The 23,184-nt window shown below is 32.8% G+C and overlaps 2 protein-coding genes and 1 long non-coding RNA gene across 4 annotated transcripts; 1 reads left to right on the forward strand and 2 right to left on the reverse strand.

Annotated features, from left to right (window-relative positions):
• The first annotated feature begins 72 nt into the window (after positions 1-72).
• Positions 73-9,138, forward strand: LOC120275529 (ubiquitin carboxyl-terminal hydrolase 9-like). 2 transcript variants are annotated; one of them, XR_005541114.1, is made up of 14 exons: positions 73-360; positions 1,080-1,313; positions 1,405-1,549; positions 2,098-2,157; positions 2,247-2,342; positions 3,582-3,980; positions 4,057-4,197; positions 5,546-5,716; positions 6,095-6,352; positions 6,434-6,582; positions 7,467-8,030; positions 8,123-8,399; positions 8,604-8,795; positions 8,886-9,138. XR_005541114.1 is itself a non-coding variant. In XM_039282145.1 (13 exons), exons 1-13 carry the CDS (start codon positions 212-214, stop codon positions 8,715-8,717), a joined length of 2,757 nt encoding a protein of 918 aa, XP_039138079.1. In that variant the 5' UTR covers positions 73-211; the 3' UTR covers positions 8,718-9,138. The 2 variants fall into 2 exon arrangements, 1 of the variants encoding a protein (XP_039138079.1); XM_039282145.1 differs by having other exon boundaries at positions 8,604-9,138.
• A 609-nt stretch (positions 9,139-9,747) lies between these two features.
• LOC120275988 lies at positions 9,748-10,331 on the reverse strand. The gene is made up of 2 exons (XR_005541186.1): positions 10,160-10,331; positions 9,748-10,058 (listed from the first exon to the last, which is right to left on the reverse strand). It is a non-coding gene; the product is annotated as an uncharacterized LOC120275988 (long non-coding RNA).
• A 1,918-nt stretch (positions 10,332-12,249) lies between these two features.
• Positions 12,250-15,035, reverse strand: LOC120275948. Its single transcript, XM_039282683.1, has 5 exons — positions 14,408-15,035; positions 14,130-14,312; positions 13,951-14,034; positions 13,073-13,154; positions 12,250-12,976 (listed from the first exon to the last, which is right to left on the reverse strand). Exons 1-5 carry the CDS (start codon positions 14,804-14,806, stop codon positions 12,540-12,542), a joined length of 1,185 nt encoding a protein of 394 aa, XP_039138617.1. The 5' UTR covers positions 14,807-15,035; the 3' UTR covers positions 12,250-12,539.
• Positions 15,036-23,184: the final 8,149 nt, after the last annotated feature.

The raw sequence follows: 23,184 nt of genomic DNA on the forward strand, positions 1-23,184 counted from the left end.
TTGTTCCTTGTGTTTATATATATATATATATATATATATATATATATATATATATTTCTTCGTGTTGGTTGGCATCTCGCCCTGGATCCCAAATCCCTGATTCCCGTCCTCATTCCCTCTTTCTCACCCTCGAGGGTTTCGAATCTCCATCTTTGACTCTCCTTTGTGCTCTACTGGATCCAATCCGATTGGTTCTTGGACTGGATCGAGGATGACGATACCCAGTTCGGCAGGGTTCTTCCCGGCGAGCAGCTGCTTGCCGTGTACTCCTGAGGAAGAGAAAGAGATCATACTTGAGTTGATTAAGGCCTCTGATGCCAATTTGAAGGAAGGGGATGTGTTTTACCTTATTTCTAGCAGGTGATCCCTCTTGATTCTCCATTCTTTTTTTGGTTTATTAGCTTCTGGTTTTTGATTAGCTACCTGCATTCGTGTTTTTGTGTTTCTTTTATTAGTTTACGTTTTGGCGTTAGATGAATGCACAAAAAGTGCTTGATTATTTGTGTTTTGGGGCTTTTTCAATTTTTATTTTTATTTCTAGTCTTGTGGGCTTGGTTGTCTGCAATTATATGATCGAATTTGTTAGTTATATTGTTGTGTGCTTTTAAATTTTAAAAATTAATTATTATTTTTTATTTTGATGACTAGATATTTGCTTGCCCTTGTATCGGCCTTCAAATATGGAAAAATATGAACGATTCAGCATTTGTATTCGACTGTGTCCTGACTGAACGGAATATTTCATTTGTGAATTGATGAGGTTGTTATTTGAGGATAAGAATAATGACTACCCATTATTGGAAATTTATAGATTATGAATTTTTTTTTAATGTCATGTTGTCCGTATAAATGCAAAACCATCTTACTAGTTTTGTTGCTTTATTCTCTCTGTCTGCCTTTTTGAACTGATATCTAAAATAGTTGTTATTTGAACTGTTAAGCTAATAATTTTTTTTTGTTCCTGTTTCATCCAAAATTTGATTGCTTGTCCTCCGAAATTTCGTCTTGTAGAGTAAAAACAAGACAACACAAAATGTTGTATCCCTTGCCCTTGAACTATTGCTGTTTTTATCCTGCAGGTGGTGGAGGAGCTGGAGAGAATATGTGAGATTGGATGAATATGATGGTCTCTCTAGTTCATCTGAACAACCAGAAGGTTATATTCCTCACAGACCCGGAGAGATAGATAATATGGTGCTCATTTTGAATGTTATGAACAGAGATGGTGGTATCTCCGATATTCAGAGAAACTTGCTTGAAGGAACAGACTATGATCTGGTGCCAGAAGAAGTTTGGAAGAAGCTTCTTGAATGGTAAATTTTGTTGTATGTTCATCATTTTGCTCTCTCTCTCTCTCTCTCTGTGCGTGTGTGATGGCTTGACCTCGTTAGTCTCTTTCCTTAGGTACAATGGTGGACCTGAAATACCCAGGAAACTCATTTCTGATGGCTTGAATGGAAAGAACTTTGTTGTGGAGGTTTACCCTTTGTGTCTTTGTCTAGTTGATGGAAGAGACAATTCTCAAAGAGGTATTAGGATAAGTAGAAAGGTACTTCCTTCATATAATTTTTTTTCTCTCTAGTTTGTGATAAATAACGCATAAATGTACCAAAAACCTTGCAAATATGCTGCAATAAATTATTTCCTTTGATGGATGAATGTACACACTTCAACACCCTTAATATTGAGTTATGCATGGTTTTTTAGTTTAGTTACCTCTGAAATAATTTGAGATTATATGCTAATATCTACTGTGTAGGTTTAAGAGAGTTTTTATGGTATATGTTTTTTATTTTTATTTTCATTTTGCTGTAATGCAATTTATTCTTTTATGCCCACATGAAGGCTTTTCTTTTGGATGTGTGTATTACTTAGAAATAATACATATGTCTGGCATTACCATGAATGATTTCTGTCTTGAAACTTTATGTAGTCTAGTTCTAAATATCATTTTTTTTAGAGCAAAACAGTCTGATTCCAGTATCTTAAATGGGTTAAAAACTTAAAATTGGTATGCTTCTTCATAGTTATCATGATTTTGTATAATCAAGATATGCGATGATACAAAAACTGACTGATGAATTATTTGCTTTGCAGGCTACCGTAGGCAAGCTATATGAAATCGTTTGCTCAGTTCTTAAGCTAGACCTCTCTAAGGCATGCCTTACAATTTTTGAACTTAGAAGTTTTTTAATTTAATTTCACTCCAGATTCCAGTTGATACTTATTATCTTTTCTATACTCAGGTCATAATTTGGGATTATTACAATAAAAATAAAGGTTCCATGATAATTAAATTGGATGAAACCTTGGATGAAGTCGCACTGCATATGGACCAGGAGGTGAATAAGTGTGTTTTGCATGTGCCTTTCTTTTATTATTGAAATGACTTGATTTGATTTAAACATCATTTGGGAGCTCTTTTATGTTGAATGGGTACAGAATGGTGTCTGCTTGCTGTGCTTCAAAAGCTATTCTGATAATGTCATCGTGGGCTGTAATATCAGATAGTTTTTATTTGTCAGGGGTTTCTACATTGTTTAGAAAGAAAGGAGTCAATTTATAGACTAACTAAATAAATTTGTACATGATTTGTAATTAATCCATTATGTAACATGTTGGCACTGTTTTGGCCTGTCTGTTTCTTAATTTTGATTTAAATCACAATATTGTAATTCACTAGTCTCAAAGCAACATGTGTGTGGTTTGATGGACCTCCTCTTAATATTTTCTAAGAGAAACACATTCATGGTTTGTTCAAGTACATTCTTTCTTTGAAGGCTATAAATAGTTGTGTTGGATAATACCTGGCAATTAGGTGAAAGAAATGATTTATCATAAAGTTCTTATTTCTTGTATCCCTTCTTTTCTATAAGAATGGGAAACTATTAATGAGCCTAGGTGGTGATATAAATTTGTTTCAATGTAAAACTGTGGTAACCTTTAGGCACAAAGCTCCACTCATTAATAGCTCATTTGACCACTGTTGACTCCATAAGTTTGATATGGTATGAGGTAAAATAGTTGGGAGAAGTTTCATTTCTTGCTGTTTAAACTTAATGTCCAAAATCTAACCGCCTGTTCATTTTGTGTATTCATACACTTTGAGCGTATTATTACTGGTCATACATGGAATATGGATGGTACATTTGCCATCCTCATGTCAAGTTTTCTTTCTTGGTTTACTGGTTTCAATCAAGTTGTATAAAAATCAAAGTTAAAAAATTTTGTTTTATGTTTGCTTGACTACTTGACCTTTTAGAGATTTCTTCACATTGGATCACTTAATATTTTTCGAGTTCTATATCTGTTTGAGTTAGGATGCATTGATTTCTAGTTTGGAATGTCTGTTGACCTGGAGTTGAACATGATGTTCACTTATGCAAATAAAAACCCAGGAAGCAGTGGTTTGAGTCCAGATGACTGAAAAATGTACCAAGGTTCAATTTTTCGGAATGCCCTGCTTCAACTAGTTAAGATAATGCTTCTGAAATGAGTGCTGAAGATAATTTATTTTTATTTAGATCCCTACCAAATTCCACTATCGTTTCTTTTAATACTCTATTTATTTAATTGTGCAGATTCTTTTGGAGATCAAACCTGATGAGTTGTGGCCTTCTAGTAGTGAAATTGTTTCAACTGGAAATGAGTTGGCTTTAGTTCCAATAGAACCTTCAAGGACATCTGTTGCTATTGCTGGGGGCCGAGCTCTCTCGAATGGACATGCTGCTGGATTTGGCTCCTATCTTTTGCAGGGAAATAGCTATAGTTCATCATTGAGTGACATAGAGAATGTTGAAAGTATTTCAAGCAATGGAGGAAAAGTAGATGGTATAGGACTGACTGGGTTGCATAACCTGGGCAACACTTGTTTCATGAATAGTGCCATTCAGTGTTTGGTGCACACTCCCCCACTTGTTGAGTTTTTCTTACAAGATTACAGTGAAGAGATTAATGAGCAGAATCCTCTCGGAATGCAAGTAATATCTCAACTATTTTGTTAATTTCTTTTCTTGTGGTATTTTTTTATTCCATGTGTCTATAATTACTCTGCAGGGTGAGCTTGCAATAGCATTTGGAGAACTATTAAGGAAACTATGGAGATCTGGAAGGTCATCTGTTGCACCTCGTGAATTTAAGGGAAAACTTGCTCGTTTTGCTCCTCAGTTTAGTGGATATAACCAGCATGATTCTCAGGTTAGTATTAATTTGTAACATGAATGTAAATACTTTATCTGACCCATATTTACTTGAGTATTTGATTTACATGTGGAGTATGCAGCTTTCTCTGAATTTGTTCATAATATGGTGCATATGAAGAAATCTCAAAAGTGATTTTACCTTTCACCATGCTTGATGATATTTTTGAATTCCTTCTTAAGAAGCTGGTGCAACTCTTTGTTGGTCACCTTATTGTTGATTGTTGAGCAGCATCTAATATGTGCTCTTGAGTTTCTGATTTTACATCTTTTTGGACTGCACTCGCAAATGATCAAATAAATGGATGAAGTGATGTTTTCTTTCCCTAATTTTCTTTATTACTTCGGCCTACCCCTTTGTTATGATAGGGCGACCTTCCCTTAAATTTTGCATTTCTCGGTTCTCCCAATATTTTGTCAAGAACTAGATTAAATTTTGATTACCATAAAATTATGTGTAATTCTTATTTGGGGCTATTTTTATCCTGCGCCTTCAGATATTCTACACAGTGTGAACCACTGTTCACTTTCTAATTTAGAAAAAGGTCTGTAACAAGTGAGCTGTCTTTGCATGGTTTTAATATCAATTGAGTTCTAGTAGTAAACTCGTCCATGGTTGCATACCATTAGCTGAAAACTATCCTTCAAACTGTTGCTTCAGAAGAAGTTTACTTTTATTCTTTGGATATATTATTGCTTATCTGAAATGCAACATCCAAATAAATCAAAGAAATATCGACATCATGAAAGATACCAAATTACTTCACGTTTTAACATGTGGAAATCACATTTTAGGACTAATTCTACCAAAGATTAGTAGGGTAGTTCATAAGGTAATGTAGAAAATCATCAATAATATTGGATTGCTATCAAATGTGAAATTGGTGTTAAAATTTTGGGACAGAACCATTGGGCATTGAATGTAATTATTATACTCTTTTGTTTTCTACATGTTGACCATCTTCTTCTGCTTGTACTGTTTATACTGCCAACGGAAATGTACTGTTTTTGTGGTTGAACATCTTGGAAATTTGCTCGTGTATGTAGATATTACTTTTTTGTTGATTCCTTAGTATTATATGTTCTGTTCTGTGCTAACCTGTTATATGATGCAATTTATGTAATTATTATACTCTTTTATGTTGATGCAATTTATGTAGTGAGGGTTTCTGTCAACCATACTGCAGTACAATAGATGTGTTAATGCTGTAATAAGTTGCTTACACTTGAATTTCTGCTTGGTATTATTCAGCCAGCTTGGCCTGGACTGACAAATTATAAAGTATATGATGCTGTTTCTCAGCTGAAAGTCATTCAGCATTCCCCATTAACTTTTGTTTAATTAGGAACTTCTTGCATTTCTACTGGATGGGCTGCATGAAGATTTAAATCGTGTAAAAAGCAAGCCCTATATTGAAGCAAAAGATGCAAATGGTCATCCTGATGGGGAGTTTGCAGATGAATGCTGGGGAAATCACAAGGCTCGAAATGACTCTGTAATTGTTGATATTTGCCAAGTGAGTGGTCACTTTTGAACTTTTCTTTGAGTATAATATGATGTTAATGGCTTTTTAGGAGAGATGAGCGCTAGTGTGTAAGGCCATGAATGCGGATTTCTATGGTAGGAAATTATGGTTTGAAAATATTTCAATATATTTTCATGTAATATGTGACTAGCGTGTATTACCTATGTTTGCTGCTGTTGTGTTTGTTCTGGTAATAATGTTTATTTATTTTTCCGCATTATCTCCATTTTTTTTTTTTTGGCTTTTCTTATGTTGATCTGTGGCCGTTCATATTTCCAATGTGTTGATTCTGGATGGTTTCTTATCTGCTAGCAACACCAAGTTATTATGTCTTCTCTAGATATTTTACTAATTGTTATTCCTATTCAGGGTCAATACAAGTCTACCTTAGTGTGCCCGATTTGCAACAAAGTTTCAGTTACTTTTGACCCATTCATGTACTTGTCACTGCCATTACCTTCGACAATTACACGTCAAATGACCATTACTGTATTCAGTAGTGATGGTAGTGCCCTTCCGATGCCGTACACTGTAACTGTTTCAAAAAATGGCCGCTGTAAAGATCTTATTCAGGCCTTGAGTACTGCATGTTGCTTAAGAAGTTCTGAGTCTTTATTGGTTGCAGAGGTGAAATTTTTGTTGTTTTTTTGCTCTTTAGTTTTTCATTTATATTCTACTTTAAAGAGCCTAAGCACATGTGCTTTGCAGGTACATGATCATCGAATATATCGATATATGGAGAATATGTTGGAGTCACTTTCTACTATTAAGGATGAAGATCACATTGTAGCATATCGGCTTCCTTCGAATCACCGTGAAATACCCCAAATTCAAATATTCCATAGGAGTGTAGAAAAGTAAGTACTAAGCACTTAAAATAGTTAATATTCTAGAAAAGTAATCACTAAGCACAGATTTTTTTTGTTATAAATATTTTGTTATATTAGAATTTATCTTTTCCTTTTATTATTCTGCTCAGCTGGTTACTTTTGGAGTTTTAAGGTGGTTAGGGACATTTCTAAAGGCTTTCTATTACTTCAGTTAATCTATTAATTTGTTGCAGATCTTGCTTGCTTAGTCACTGGCAATAACTTGCCAAATCATGCAGGTTATCTTCTATGTTGCCAGTGTGCTTCCATTCATGGATTTTTTTGAGCTTCTCTTATTGTGTCATTAGTTTGGATAGTAGCTGGTTAGTGTCGGTTCATCTCTAGCCTGCTTTTGTTTAATTTGTTTTGTACATTTGCTTTTCTATGTCAATCCACTTTTTTATATTGTTAAAATATTATATAAAAATTATATTGCTGTCTGTTCTTGGACCCAAAGAGGGTAATTTGGATAGGAGGGTACTTCTTGTTTCCTGCTTCATTGGATTAATACCATGCTAGATCTGAATCATTATTTGGTTTAAGTGTTTCTTTTAACTTTTCATGGGTTTCCATCCTATAACGCTATGTAAATTTTCTTTGATAAAATTGTTTATATAGTTAGTTCAATTTCTTCTTGTCTAGGTGTTATGTAACTGTTCCCAGGAACATTATGGTTTATATTTGGTTTTTGCTGATACTTTGTTGATGTCGTGTTTTTTAGTTGCCCAAGTGGTAGGTATATACCAATGACAACAACATGCATTAATGAGTGTATGCATGGGCATACTTATTATTATTATTATTATTATTATTATTATTATTATTATTATTTATTTATTTATTTATTTATTTATTTATTTATTTTTGTTCAGATGCTCTACACAATTTCGATACAATTCTCATCAGGAGCTTCTCGGAGCACCATTGGTTATGTGTTTGACAGAGAATTATAATTCTGGAGCTGATGTCCATGCTGCAGTAAGGGCTGCACTGACACCGCTTTTGCGTTCAAAAACACAGTGTCTTCATCATCAGGCCAAAAGCAGCAAGGATAATGATTACAGACCTAGTTTGGATGGTGTTACTCTGACAGATAATAGTGCAGTGTCAAATGGAAGTGATACATCTCCAACTGCCATGGAAATTGATTCTATATCTAATGGTTTTTCAACATTCCAGCTTGTGTTGACCAATGACAGTGGTGTTAATGGACTGACCATTGATGATGATAAAGATTTTCTTGTTGAGGGAAAGTCTATAAAGGTATACTTGGACTGGTCCCATAGGGAGCATGATCTGTATGATTCTAGCTACCTTGATCATCTCCCAGGAGTTTACAATAGTGGAAACCAGAAAACCGGCCAGGAGGCTGTCTCTTTGTTTTCATGCATGGATGCATTCTTGAAGGAAGAACCACTTGGTCCTGATGATATGTGGTAGGTTTCTTGCAGTTTTATTTTAGTCTAAAAATAATTTGATATGTATTCAAAATAATTTTTCTTTTATGTGAATATCAACTTGATGGCAGGTACTGCCCTACTTGCAAGGAGCACAGACAAGCAACAAAGAAGCTCGACCTCTGGAGGTTACCTGAAATTTTAGTTGTTCACTTGAAGCGGTTTTCATACAGCCGATATATGAAGAATAAGCTCGACACGTTTGTGAACTTTCCTGTTCACAATCTTGACTTGAATAAGTATTTAAAGCACAAACCTTGCACTACAGAGTCATATGTGTATGAACTCTATGCGATAAGCAACCATTACGGCGGCTTAGGCGGCGGTCATTACTCTGCATATGCTAAGGTACTCATCTTATCATGTCCTCCTTGATAGAAAAATCAAGTTTAACAATGCCTGAAATTTATTTATATTTATTTTTCATTTTTATTTTTTTTATGAAGTGGCAAGTTATTATATATTGAAAAGCATGTCTAGCTGTTCTGATATGTACTACTTCTGCTTAGTAACACATGTTTGTGTTTTTTTTTTCCCTTTTTTTCCATTCAGTTGATAGGTGAGGATAGTTGGTACCACTTTGATGACAGTCATGTTTCTCCTGTGAATGAGGACTCTATCAAGACATCTGCAGCTTATGTACTATTTTATCAAAGAAGTAAATGAGAATCCAGAATAGCTATTTATAGATCAGCATCTGAAGATTCTTCTGATTAACAACAAATACAGAGCTGGACGCTGCAGGTATCACATGCTATCAACCTTATAGTGACCTAATTGTATGGTGAAATTCCATTTTTGTTGAACCCCTTATTTGAACCATTGAATGTCCAGATATCTACAAGGAGTTACTGGATTTTGGTAGACATTGGCAAGTTTGGTACAATACATAGATTCAAAGATTATAGACATTAATCACCATCATTGGAAGTTTTGTTTGTTCAAAGGAATGATAGCCGGTGATTCTGTTTTCTAATTGATGGTTATCAATCAGGCAACAAAAAAAAAATCTTTATACTCTTCTGTATTACTATTTGTAATGTACCTTATTTTCATTTTTTTTTTAAATATCTATTTGAAGTTTCAACTGCGGAGCAATTTTGTGCAAGGAATTTTTTGGAAAATTCCCTTGCATAGCCAAAACTTTATGATCTTGTTTGCATGTTGGCCCTTATTTCTATCAATTCTAATGATCAGAAACTAAGGTTTTGGCCAATTATTTGCATTGGTTTAGACCCTTTTGTTTATACGAAGTTTCGGAGGAATTATAAAACCATATGAATAGTAGTTATAATTCAATCCGAGTCTCATGTATATCCCAAAAAAATAAAAAATAAAAAAGCACAAAGGAAAGGAGTGAGAACAACATCATTTTCAACAAAAAGCAGTCACCAGGGACCATGTCTGATGTGATGTCTCGGAATCCAACTGTTTTCCCTCATGCTTTTTAATCAGGTTAGAATCGTTTTTATCTATCAGAAAAGTCGGAAGTCAGACCCACTACCACCCAGCAAGAATATTCCTCGTATAATACTCTATATTATATAATAATAATAATAATAATAATAATCCCTTCAACATCAATTTAAAAAAATAATAATAAAAAAAGCATAAAACCAGGAACATAGTAAAAAAAAAAATAGTAAGAACAACAAATTAATTAGTAATTAAACAAATTCTAAATTAATTAATCATAAATAATAATAATAATAATAATAAGACCAGCAAATTACCAATCTAAACAAAAAAAACCTGCAGCGTTTTTGACGCCACGAATCACGATCTCTTAATTTATGAGATCTCCATCAAAACTCAACTCGTAAATCATATCACAAATCACAATCACAATCACACCCTCTCTCTCTCTCAAATTAGAAGAAGCCGAACGCCGATCACCGATGCGCCGTCACAAGCGTCTCGATGAAGCGCAAAGCCGTCGAATCTCGGAGCGAAGTCGCCCTTCCTCTGTGACCCAGATCCTGCCTCTTTCCCCCTCGCTCCAGATACCTAAACCAAGAGAAAATTCCACAAGAGCTCGATCTCAGCAAATTCATCCGGAAAGGAAACATATTACAAGAACTCAGAGCTATGAGAACGAACAAACAAACCTCACTAGGGGAGGTGCTGGAGCCAGCGGCAACAGCCGCTGAGGAGGCTGCGGCGATGGCAAAGATGCTGGCTTTCTTCATCTCTCTTCTTCGATGATATCTCAACCGCAACACGAGAGACAATGGGCTCTACCTCTACTCGAGATTTTCCCCAAGTTCAAGACGACGACGTAGAGCGCGTGAATTTATAGTGAGTTTTCTCTCTCTTTTTTTTCCCTTTTTTTTATTGATTTTAAAACAAAAGGGAATTTAATTTTGATTTGAGTTCCGGGTCGGGACCGCATTGATTTGTTCCTTTTATCCAATGGAGGAGCGCCACGTGGTATTGATTTCATTTTAAAATTTACCCTGCTTAAGTTCGACGCCGCATCTACTGAGCATTCATTCCCGGGGAATTTTCTTTTGTTATTTTTTCGTTCTTTTTAACTCTTTAATTTTTAAAAAAATATTATTTATTTATTTACTAATAAATTAATTACCTTCGAATCTTTCAAAAACTCTTTTCTATTTTTTCAAATGAGTGGTTAAGAAGTAATGTTTCCTCAAAACATTTGTCAAATGAGTGATTTATTATTATTATTTTTAAATATGAAAAAGTAGAATTAATACTTAAGTCTTTATCTTACGTAAATTGAGACTCAAATTCAAATAATTTAATGCATGAAACCAGTTAATTCATCTTATAAAAAAACCGAATAATAATAACCCTTTTTTATTTTAAAATTTAAAAAAAAATCACATTTATTTAAATTTATTTCGGGAAAACGTGGTTTAAGTGTAGACTTTGACTTCTCAAAAGGAAAATTTTGCTATTTTTTATTAATAATTTGAAGTTTGATAAAAAAAAACATATGAGTGAATGAGATTCAAAGACAAAGAACACGCAAGGGAGATATTTTGAATATTTGTCGGAAATTTTAGTTTAGTTTTATTTGATAAAATTATGTGGTGAGTGTGAGTGGGGGTGGGGGGACCTTGAAATGGGAATTAGGTTCAAGAGATAGAATTTAGTGAATGAGTGGTTAGACTTGCATGAGAGAAAATAGTGGTGGACTTTGAACGGTGGTGTCTTACTTTGTTGGCCATTAAATATCATTTGGCTGACAAAGTTAATGAATGGAAACAGATTAAAAGGTTTTTTTAATACAAAAAGCAAGAAGACAAGCTTGTCATGTTTCCGGTGGCTTGGGGGAAGTAGAAATGGGAAAGAGAATGATCACGGATTGGAAATTTGGAATATGAAAGAGAGAAGTAGAGAACTGAAAGGCTGTTATTTGAACAGCAATGATGCTCTTTTGGTTTTGCTGACATTGTCTGCCAGCTTTGCCGGGCTTTATTTTATACCAGGTGTTTTCATTTTTTTCCTTTTTATTTTTTAATTTTTTTTAAAAAGACGACAAGCGCTGGAACCCAGAGACGAACACGTGGGGAGCCGCGCTCACCACCGAATCGTGACCTCACCTTACGCAAGATGGGGATCGAACTCAAGGAGCCATGCTCGATACTCGAGGCGAACACCCTACGCAAGGGACCCGATGTCAATAGACTAAATAGTCATTTGCTCTTTTTATTTTATTTTTAAACAATAATTATTTATTAAGATATTTATATAAATATGTTTAAATTATTAGATTATATATATATATAATATACTCACAAAGACAAGATATAGAAAGAAACCAAACAAACTTATTATATGTAATGAAGTGAAGTACTAAAAATTTTATTAAAAAATAAACTCCTTATGAGGGGTTTTTTTATTTTTATTTTTTGAATCAAGTCTTTTTACATAAGATTTTTCAATTAAATTACAATAATTATTATTTAAAATTAAAATTAAGCTTTCAACATGAATAATAACCCATGAGATTTTACAACAGCATATTTAAAGAAAAAAAAAAGGTACAATGTTATTAGTTACTCAACAAATACAATCGGCTTCAAAGTTTTCTATGCAGTTTTGAAGCAACATGTGTTACATTACATGCAATAATTTTTTATTTTTATTTTTATTTTTTATTTTTGATAAACATTACATGTAATACTAATCCATATCACATATAAAAAGGTATCTACTACACTGTCAGCCATTAGGAAAATAATGCCATTAGTACTCAGCCAGCCTAGAAGAGGTAAAAAGAACTACAAAAGCTTCAACCAATGGCTAAAAATATGTATATAAAAGAGTATAATATGAATTAAAAAAACCTTATATGAGGGAGAATTTGGTAGCTGACTCTCTCTACATGTATATGACATCTGATCCATTTGACATCATCTGTTTATCATCGAGAGATAGCTCGGCAGAGAGTACACTAAACCGAGCTATATAATTCGGTCGACGGTTGGTTGATTTCTTTAAACAAGTTCAGCCATCAGCTCATAATCTTCTTCCCAGCATTCCAAATCTCCGAGCTGCTCCGAATATGATTGTCTTCGTTAACAAACCCCGATCAAGAGTACATGCAAGCGCAACGGCTCCACCAATTATAAGGAACCGTGGTACATTATTACCCCAGTGCTTCACCTTTTCTGGTTCTACTATTTCTGATGAAGTGCTGTTGTCTTCCAAAGATCTAAGGTAGTCAGGATTGATCTTAGTGTTGATCTGTGCCATGAAGGCGCACCGTGATATGTGATCACCGGACCTCCTTGCGATCTGGTATGCCCGAAAACCAGGTTCAATCTTTTTAACCATGCCCCACATGCCTTGCTTGACTCCCAGTTTTGCTATCTCCCAAGGAATACCCATGTCTTCATGATGGAACAGTAATACTTCACAGGCAGTCAGCTGGCCATCACCCCTCTTTGATTCAACTGAATTGCATGAAAATTAGGACGATGGTGGAAGTTAGTAAAAGGTTATGGATAAACTGAAGGTCGGCCGGACAAGCCATAATTCAAAATAGTCACCTGCACGAATGCACCAGCTTGAATAATACAAATCGACACGCCTAGGTTTGTCCTGTTTAGGTAAAGAAGTGTATGGTACTCCCTGAAACATGATACATTTGATTAGAGACAAATATCTAATGCATTTATTAATGATTTCAAACAACAAGGATATTTGTGATTGTGATTAGTGTTGGTGGCAAACATTGCTTTATGTGATTGAATCGAGCAAGCATTCAACAACAAAAACAACAAAAAAAAAAGAAAGGCATTAAATTTTTGATGCAGAGGGTCCTACAAATTAAGAAAACTTCAAGTTGGCATCAACTCCAATCAGGCAAGTATTTCATAGCAGCGGCAACAGCAACGACAACAACAATAACTACAACAAAAGGTATTGAATTCTTGATGTGCAGAGCAGTGTTTAACAGTTGGTTGGTTGACCAATAGGGAAACCAACTACACTAGACGGGGTTCATGCAACAACTGCAACCTAAACCTTATATAGGTTACAGAGAAACCAAACACAAAGCATTTCTCTATTTACAGTGGGTTATCCAACTACTCATGAGCTCACTAACTAAAAATTAATTCATCAAACACTCAACAAATACTTCCGAAAAGGATAGAAGATTACTAATGAGTTCAGCTCCAATGCTTTTCCACAAAAAAGCCAGTGTGGAAAATTTCCTAAAATCTTCTCAAACATGTAAAGAAGTCGTATCCACACATCATTAAACAGCCATTCATCATCATTATCATCACAGGAAACATATACAGACAAGATTTCTACATTTGGTTTAGCACTAATTTAGATTTTAATATTTTATAGCGAAGCACAGAAAAACACATCTAAATCAAAAGAATTTGAATTGATACACAGAGGTTCAGTCACATACCTTGGTCACACAGTAGTATGTTCTTCCTGATTCCCATATTCGTCGACCAATAATGTACTCTCTATCACTACAGAAGAAGGGAAACTGCAGGAAAGAAGAAAGCAAAGAACATGAGAAAAACACAACAACAGGCACACCAAATCTCCATAACTGCACAAAGGCAAACAAAAAGCTCCCACCTTTCGAATCCAATGAACCACCATGGTTCCAGTTGTGGGGCACTCCTCCAATGTCGTGTGGTAGAGAAGCATATCATCCCATTTGCTTTTCATGCGCCACTCATCATCCCAAAAAAAATCCCTCACCATCTCCGGCGTCGCATCCTCGAGCACAGTCCTACTCCGATATTGCGGAGGACCACTCTGTAATCAAAGCACAACAATAGATCAAACACTGCAAAAACTTTAGAAAAAAAAAAAAAAATCGAATTTCATATCCCAGCAATCTAAAATCGCACCTCGGCATCTCTCCGACATGCCTGGTAGCTCATGTTAGGCAGGGACTTGTCCATCATCTGACGCCACTCCGGGCCACCATCTCTAACCTCCACGAGCTTACACAGGTGATCCAAATCCTCAATAGTCACCGCCAAGGTCTCACTTTTCTCCTCCTTCTCACAGCTCTCACAGCTCTCATCCGCCGCCGAATCATTCAACGAATCCGAATTCGATAAAACCGGAGTCCCCATCCCTCCAGCCAGATCAACCGCCCACCTCGGTCTCCAAACCCATCCAACGAACATTCCCACTAACACGGCGACCCAGAGCAACGCCGCAAGTACGGCGAGCTCCGCCACCATGCCCCCAATCGTCGGCTCATTCAAAATCCCCACCAAAGCATCCAGAATCAACGCCATACCATAAATCACCTCAAAAAAAATCAAAGAAAAACCTCAAATCCTCGAACACTTCACTACAATTCAAGGGCTTTGAATCAGGATTTGGAGATTGAGAAACAGCAGCAGCCTCGGCTTTGGATTCCCCAAGGGAGTTCTAGTGACGGTAAAAGCCTTACTACCAAAATGCACACCTTGTGTTCGCTCTATTGCCCAAGAGAGAGAGAGAAAGAGAGAATGGATACTAAGCGAGCTCTGGTGTTTATAAAGAGTCAGGCTTTGGAACGCCCGCGTTCTCGTTTCCCACGTTTGCTGACTCGGTGAAGCGTGTCCTCATCTTTCGCACACCCCATTCAACCCTGGCTTCCCCTCCCTAACCAACCATTAATTCTACCATTTCTTAGACCATGCTATTATTTTATTTAATATATTAAAAATTTTGGTTTGTAAATTATTTTTTTAAGAAATTATGGAATTGATGTTTATCATCCAACCAGGGTTAGTGTAATTGGTGTAGACTTCAGTTATTTAAACAAGTGATTTTAAATTTAAATTTTAATATATGTTAAAAGAAATTTATAAGTACTGGTCTTCCTGAGATGTCAGTGCTCTTTAGTGAGCTAGTTGTCACCCCTCCTGTGGCGTCTCTTTCATCTTGCTGGTTTTCCCGACCTCCCCCCTCCTTTGTCAGCTCTCCGGTTTTGTTTCTCTGTTCGTCTTCTTTTTTTATTTGTTTTTTTCTCGCTCATGTTCACTCACCGTTTTTTGAGTGTGATTTTTGTGTTCTATTTGTGGTTCTGTTTGTTTTCTCTCATGTTTTGTAATTTTTTTTGTTTATTTTTACAATGAATTTGTGGTTTATCAATTTTATTAAATAATAATAATAATAACAAGACATTTGGTATAGTTTTTAGTTAGGGATGTAATTAAGCTAACTTGAATCGAGGTTTGTCATGTGTAAGTTTAACTCAATATTATTTTAACTCAGTTTAAATTGAGCTTGCTTTGAGCTTTATTTATCAAACTTGGGTTGAGCTCTTTAAAAAAAAAACATAGAACTAAAATTTGATTTATCTAGCTATATTAACATATCTACAATAATTTTATTAAAGTAATACAAGCTCCTGTAGTCATTGAAATGCTTAAATTGCTACATTAACAAAATATAATACAGTAAATGAGCTGCTCGTGAGGGGGTGTTCAAGCTTTCGTTTTTTATTTTATGAGTTCTGAAATTAGGTCCGGGAAGCTCTAGTTTAACTTAATAAATGACCTGAGCCAAATTCATGACAAGCTGAGTCTCTGCGTTTTTAATTAAAACACTGACCATTGAAAGAAAAAAAACAAAAAAAATAATTATTAAAACAAAAAATTGGTGTTTAATGGGAGATATTTTTATTTTGGCAGATGTTGAAGTGGCTTGTTGTTATTGGAGTTAACGGAAGGAGATTGGGACAACAGTAACAACACGCTTAGTTTGACGGCGAGGATTTGGACTCAAAACATGTGGCTGTGTTTTGACTCGATGCCCTTTGTGGACTTGATCCAATCTTAACCACTTGGAATTTAAACAACATTGATTTTTCTCATTTTTAATTATACCACATGTTTTTTTATTTTCTAATTTTCAGTTTTTATTTTCATTTTTATTTTTAATGAAGTGGTCGTGTTTTCTTTGTGAAATAAATGATAGATAGATAAAGCAAAACAAAGATTTGAAGATTTTTTAAATATCAAACATGTTTTAAGAATTAAAAAAAAAAAATCTCTTTTACAGACTGAAATATAATCTCATGTTTTTCCAAAGTTGTATGGTTGTTGAGCCAAGTTGAAATACATTGGCCACATTATGTTTTTTTTTTTAATTTAATTTTGTTTTTTATGAATGCTTTTAACTGGCCTATATATTTTGTGGTTACCAAATATATATATATATATATATATATTAATATATATGTGATTAAATTATTTTTATAAAAACATATTATAGAAAAATATAATATATTTGATAGCTTTTGATAAAAACAATATATTTGATAGCTTGCCATATTGCCCTGTCTATTATTATTATGATTGAAATATTTTAAGAGTAAAAGTTAAAAATGGTCTCAAGTGATTTAGAACCTTAGGTTACCAATATATTTGATAGCTTGCTTTTTTTTAAGAGTAATAAAAGTTTTGGGTTACCAAAAGTGATAGAATTTTGGGTCATTTAAATAAGTAATTTTTAGTTTGAAATATATATATATATATATATAAGGAAAATTAGGAGAAGTAAATAAATGATTTTAAGTTTGAATTATATATATATATATATATATATATATATAAATGCCAAACTAGGAGAAGCATAGCTTTTATAGAGCTTCCAATACTTGGCCCGGCTTTGTGTGGATCAATAATAATAATAAAAAAAAAGTATTGGGTCTATCTATCACATGGTCCAAGTGCATTGGCCCAGAAAATGGGTTGGCCCAATCTCACACAAGAATCACATGGTTCTGCTTAGGTTTAATTTGTTTATTTCTCCATAAATGCTTTGGGTTTATACAGCATATTTAGATTTAATCTGTTTTTTTAATGTCTAGCAAATGTATGTGGTGTTTTATTCAAAAAGTATGTATGTGGTGAGATATAATTATTAAAGTAACAAGAATAAACTAAACAATATAATATTTTGAACAAACAAAACGTTAAGAAAAAACTAAACCAACTTAATATTTTATAAGATAAGGGGAAAAGAAAACCTTAAGATTTCATTAAAAAATAATGTTGATTATATAATTTGTATCCCTAAAATAACATGTTTAGTTAATGATAAAGTACATAAATAAAAGCAAACAAAGAAAGAGGCGATATAAACTAAACATAAACTCAAGGTGAATTTGTTGCCTCCTCTTGTTGTCATTGATACCTTCTTTGAAATCTGATTTCTATTCCCTTTGATTGTTCCTTGATGATGGATGATGGTTTCAAAAATATATTCCAAAATAATTTCCCTTCCATGATCATTCCTTTTAATAAATGAATAGAAGTCTTAGTTAGAATTTAAGTTATGTTTGAATCTTGCTTACAGACTACTTTGAATAAACCTTACTACATTCAAAGTTCTAAAAATTTAAATCATATTTCAATATCTTCTTTATGGGTAATCTTCACTTAATTTAGCTTTGAATTTAGATATTTTGAATGGATATTAATCTGGGTTTTCATGTGTATGTGTTGTTGAGGCAAAAATAGCCAAAAATTGGTGCCCACTCTTGGAAAAAATTAACTCTTGTCTTCTCAAGGATGCATCTGCAGTATCAATTTGTTTGGATTATAACCCATTTGAATCTAAATGAGATGATTTTTAGTGTGTTGGAAAGGTGAGATCAAGATTTACTATTTTCTCTCCTTTTAACTGGTTCATTATGTAAAATAACCAATAATTGAACCATGATTTTTAAAGACTGAATTTGATTATTATTTTATTTTATTTTTTTGAAAAAGTGGATAAATCACATGCGTTAGCAGATCACCCCTCGATCAACCCAAAGCGTGCTGACAGAACCACGAGACGGAAAAAAATAGTCCACTAGAGTGGATACAAAGCAGATAACCATAAACAAATGGCCCAACACACCCTCAGCCAAAGCAGTGTGACCGGGGAACAAAAAACTCACTGTCCCAGATCCTGAACCGGGTCCACGCCACTAGGAGTCACTCCACCAGTGGAGTCAACATGTTGCGCCGAGAACACTAGACTGCGACGCAAAGTAGAAGCATGCTCATCAAAGCTTGATTCTTTTTGCCTCATATTAGAATTATCTGTTTTTAATTTCATGAAAATAATCAACCATTCCACGAAATGTGTTTTATTCATGCATGCAATGATCATAGAGTAAGCTAAAATAAACTAAATGCATAATTCATCAAACAAATACTAAAACTAAACAACATCACTTCTAAATTAGCTATTATAACTTAAACTAACCTTAATATCCCACAAAAAAAATAATAAAAATATAACTCTATTGGTAGAGCTATCAATTCATTTCTAAAAACTAATATAGCATCTGAGCTTTTAAAGATGCTAGTAAATTAGTGTTTCCTGGGAAAAAAAGAAACAGTTTTAGATGTTAAAAATGATAAATTATTTTTAATCAAAACACCCTTGGCAAATTCACACTATTACTCTTAGGTCCTTATATGTGAACATAAAGCAATATTTTTTTTCCTAAGTTGAACTTTTTCTCATCCTCTCCATTTGGTCAATCATAATACAACTTGAGTTAACAATTTTGAACAAAACACCCATGGTAAAACCATACTTTGCCCTTTATATAAATATATAACTATTTGATTTTCATTTTAAACTTTTTATCACCTTCTCCATTTAGATTTTTAATTAAATTCCAATTTATATTCCACTTGTATTAAAAAAAAAAGTCTCATTGTGTTTTAATTTTATATGTTCTAATAACAATTTAATAGTTTCAAATTCATTTTTTCATTTTTTTCATTTTTTTTAAAAAAAATCTAAATTCAAGTTTTACTTGAATCTAATATTAACAACTAAAATGATGTGGTTTTTTTTAATGAAGGATTAATTTTAAAAGTTAGCATATAAAAGAGTGGCAAAATAATGATAATTAGAATGTTTTTTTTTTATTAAAAGTGGATAAATCACTGATTTATTAAAAGAGAAGAAACAGTACAAAGAAGATAAGACCCTCACCAGAAGTGAGGGGGTACAAGTGCGAGAAAGTAAAGAGAAAAGAAAAGAGAGAAGATAAAGGTCTAATCAGGCGGAAGGCACCGTCTAGCGTCTTAGACCTGACTAGAAGAACAGATGGGTCGACTATTCCTGGGAGATGTTACGAATCAAAAGTAGAATGTTGAGTTTGCACTTGTGAAAATTACATTGCAAAAAAGTAATATAGTTTTTTTAAGTGCTTAATGCGGTGGTGTTTCAAATTCATGGGGACTGAGCTGTGGCATCTTTGGATTAGATTGGTAGAGGATTAAAAAAAAACCTAAAGAAAAAGCAAGCACTTATGGAAAAAGGCACCTTTCCATAAGTGGCCTTCCATTCATGATTTCCAAAAAAACAGAAAAAGAATATATATATATATATATATTATCTAATAAAAAATACTCCATTTGTTTTTTTATATGTCTTGGTTAACCACATACCAAAAAATTTAGTTATTTCACAAACTATTATAAAAAATTTGTTATTTTTCCAAAATTACCCATAATTTATATCTTCATATTTCTCTCTTATATTTAATTATAAAAAAAGAATTGAATAAAGTGTTAATAGTAATTTTAGAAAAAAAAATAATAAATGCTTTTTAATGTTAAAAACTGACAGATAAAAAAATATGGATTTGTGATAAAATGACCACATGAATTTGTGACAGATAAAAAGGAATGAAAAGAATATATATTTTATGGAAAGTAAGATGCCCTCCATTGTCACAACTAATTCCAATTGAACCAAAAATAAAATAAAATAAAATAACATTAATTAAAATTTTGGGTTATAATATGTAAATCATAAATAGCCATTTCATCACATAATTCTTTTGAAATTTCAAACGAAAGAAAATAGTATATTTCAATTTTCTTTTAATAAAATGAATAAACCATAATTTTTTAAATATATAGTCCCTTATTTTTTTTTAAAAAAAATAACTTAAGAATTTCACAACAACTCATATATATATAATTAACATCATGATCCGGATTAATGTGCAACATTACATAAATAAGCATATGATTGATTTGATCCAATCTTAAATCAAAGTCACAAAAGGCAAAAAATAAAAACAACAAAAGATAGTTTTTTTTTTTGCCTTTGAAATCAATGTAACATCCAAAGTAATATATATATATATATATATATATATATATATATATATATATATATATATATATATATATATATGAGAGTGAAAGGAACAAAAATTTTGTGTAGGTCCGCATATCTCATCCTTTTATCACCTCAAAACCATTTTAGGTATTTTGTGTATTAAAATAGTATTCTATATGAGATCATTATATTGGACTTTAAAATTAGTAGGATAGTACCTCATAGTCTTACAATGTATATTTACTAAGGCCATAATTTTTTTTTTAAAACCTTACTTTCCTTATTGTATTCAGTTATGAGTCAACCATTTTTTTTTTTTAAGTACATGGATGTTATTAAAAACCATGCAAGCATAGAATTGAGAAGGGATGACTTTTGAAAGCCTACAAAATATTGGATTTTAGTAGACACAATTTTATAATTATCCAATTATTTTGAAATTAATTTAAATTAAAATAGAATTATAGTTTATGGGATATAAATCCTTTTATTAAAAGATAGCTTTGCTGTTATACATACAGTACTTTGTAAAGAGAAGAGTATAAAGTGAAAAAAAATGCCTACTTTGTTTTCTAAAACTTCTCAATTTAAGTTTGAATTATTCATTTTGCGTTTAAGTAAAATCAGCCAATTTAAATCATACCATATAACTTAGATTTTAAAATATACTATAAATGTAAACTTTGAATATGACAAGCTGTGATAGTCTGAGGTGTTTAGTTTGGTAATTCTTTTACCAAGCCATCATAAAATTTGGTTCACTAAATACTTATTTTTTTATTAATTTATTAATACATGATTAATAAAACATGAAATGAATAAAAAGTCCCTTCAAAATTGGGTTATTTATAAAAGAGATCCTTCAAGTTTCAATATTCATACTAGGTTTCTTTTAATTTTTAAGAGTTTTTCTTTCAATCTTTCTGTAAGGAAACATACTAAAGTTTGGAGCATTTTGACAAAATGCCCTCTACTCATTGTCTTGCCGTCAGACATTGGAAAGCTGTTTGGGTGGTTGCAAATCTCGAGGAGTAAATATATGATGATCATAGGTTAATTTTTCATTTTGAATCATGACGTTTTGCTTGTGAATTCAATTTCTTGTTTATAATTGCTAGTTTCCTTATACAATACAAGTTTTCAAATTAGTATACTTTGTTTTTGTTTAATATTTTTACTTTCTGCCAATGATCTTTGGGTCTATTGGTATACGGGTCGCCGATAGAGCTCTCACCGAGTGGTGAGAGTTCGATTCTCGGCTGATGTCATATTTCTGGGAGTTGTGAATAGTGGTTGTGTATGGGTGTGGTTTTCAGCGCCCATGTAGAACCCACGTTTTTATTATTATTTAAATTATTATTATTATTATTTTCTTACGTGGAGTGTCTTGTATGTTATTTTAAATGTATTATTTTGAAAACCCTAGCCACGTTCTATGAGAAACGTCGCCCACCACCGCTCCCCACGACCGATCTGTAGCCTTAAGACATTAGTTAGTGGATCACTTTTCTCCATCGTATCACCATCTCGTTGGCGTCAAGGAGAAAAGGAATTTATGAGAAAGGATATGCAGGTGTGTGCAAATTTTTTTTATTGTTAGATTGTAGGAATTAGGATTTTGTTTTCAAGGATAGAAATTAAGATTTGAAACCCTAATAGCTTGAGGAGGGATTTTTTTTTAAAACCTTCTTGTCATTGTATGCCATAGTATCTCCTGTGAAGATTTAATTTTGGGTGTTTGATTCGGATTCAGAATTCTAGCGGATACCAAGTAAGTAACCACGCATTTTTTTTTTATCTAGAAAATTCTTTTAAATTTGTAAGTTTTGTTGAGTTTGTCTCGTTGGATTATTTTGCTTTCTTTGGTTTGTCTAAATTATTTAAATGGTTAAATTTTATTTTATTACATCAATTATTCATATAATGAGTTGTTATTTGATTCATTACTTATCCTTTGTTTATCAATTTCTTATCATGTTAGATGTGGTTTTATTTGATTTATGATCTTGTTAATCAATCATCTTTTTATTAGCCAATTGTTTACTGTAAGATGAGAGGTTTCTTTGAAATTCATTTTAATCACCGTTTGACCAATTGTTGACTACCTAAGAACTTTAAATCATGACATTCGTTAGATTCTCTTTTTAAATTTAATTATGAGAAGTTTCCTGCTAATATGATTGGGTATTGTTTAAATATGAGTTTAATTTAACTAAATTTTTTTGGGTTGTGGATGATCCATTCTTTTTCTTATCCTTTCATTCAAATTCTCATGTTATTTATAGCATATTTGATCTTGTTGGTGATTTATTTAAACATTTTTTTAAATGTTAATTGGTGGATTATTTCCATTTGTTATCTAATTATCTAGTATTTGAGAAAACTATTAAGTTATTAAGTTTATTCACGTTAAAAGCTTTGATTGGAGTTTTGTTTTTGTTTTTTTTTTTTTTCTGTTTTTTTTAATTTTGTAATTGACTAGTTTCTTCAAATTAGTAGCTTTTATTGATTTGATTCCTTATCCACTGAATGAATTATT

Source organism: Dioscorea cayenensis, chromosome 14, assembly GCF_009730915.1.
Source record: "Dioscorea cayenensis subsp. rotundata cultivar TDr96_F1 chromosome 14, TDr96_F1_v2_PseudoChromosome.rev07_lg8_w22 25.fasta, whole genome shotgun sequence".
In the NCBI taxonomy this organism is placed as follows: domain Eukaryota; kingdom Viridiplantae; phylum Streptophyta; class Magnoliopsida; order Dioscoreales; family Dioscoreaceae; genus Dioscorea; species Dioscorea cayenensis.

Coding starts and splice junctions, on each gene's coding strand:
- LOC120275529 (XM_039282145.1), top strand. CDS start 212: ATGACGATACCCAGTTCGGCAGGGTTCTTCCCGGCGAGCAGCTGCTTG. Junction 2,158..2,246: donor TTAAGCTAGACCTCTCTAAG/GCATGCCTTACA, acceptor TTCTATACTCAG/GTCATAATTTGGGATTATTA. Junction 2,343..3,581: donor CACTGCATATGGACCAGGAG/GTGAATAAGTGT, acceptor TTAATTGTGCAG/ATTCTTTTGGAGATCAAACC.
- LOC120275948 (XM_039282683.1), bottom strand. CDS start 14,806: ATGGCGTTGATTCTGGATGCTTTGGTGGGGATTTTGAATGAGCCGACG. Junction 14,313..14,407: donor CATGTCGGAGAGATGCCGAG/GTGCGATTTTAG, acceptor CTTTGATTACAG/AGTGGTCCTCCGCAATATCG. Junction 14,035..14,129: donor TGGTTCATTGGATTCGAAAG/GTGGGAGCTTTT, acceptor TCTTTCCTGCAG/TTTCCCTTCTTCTGTAGTGA.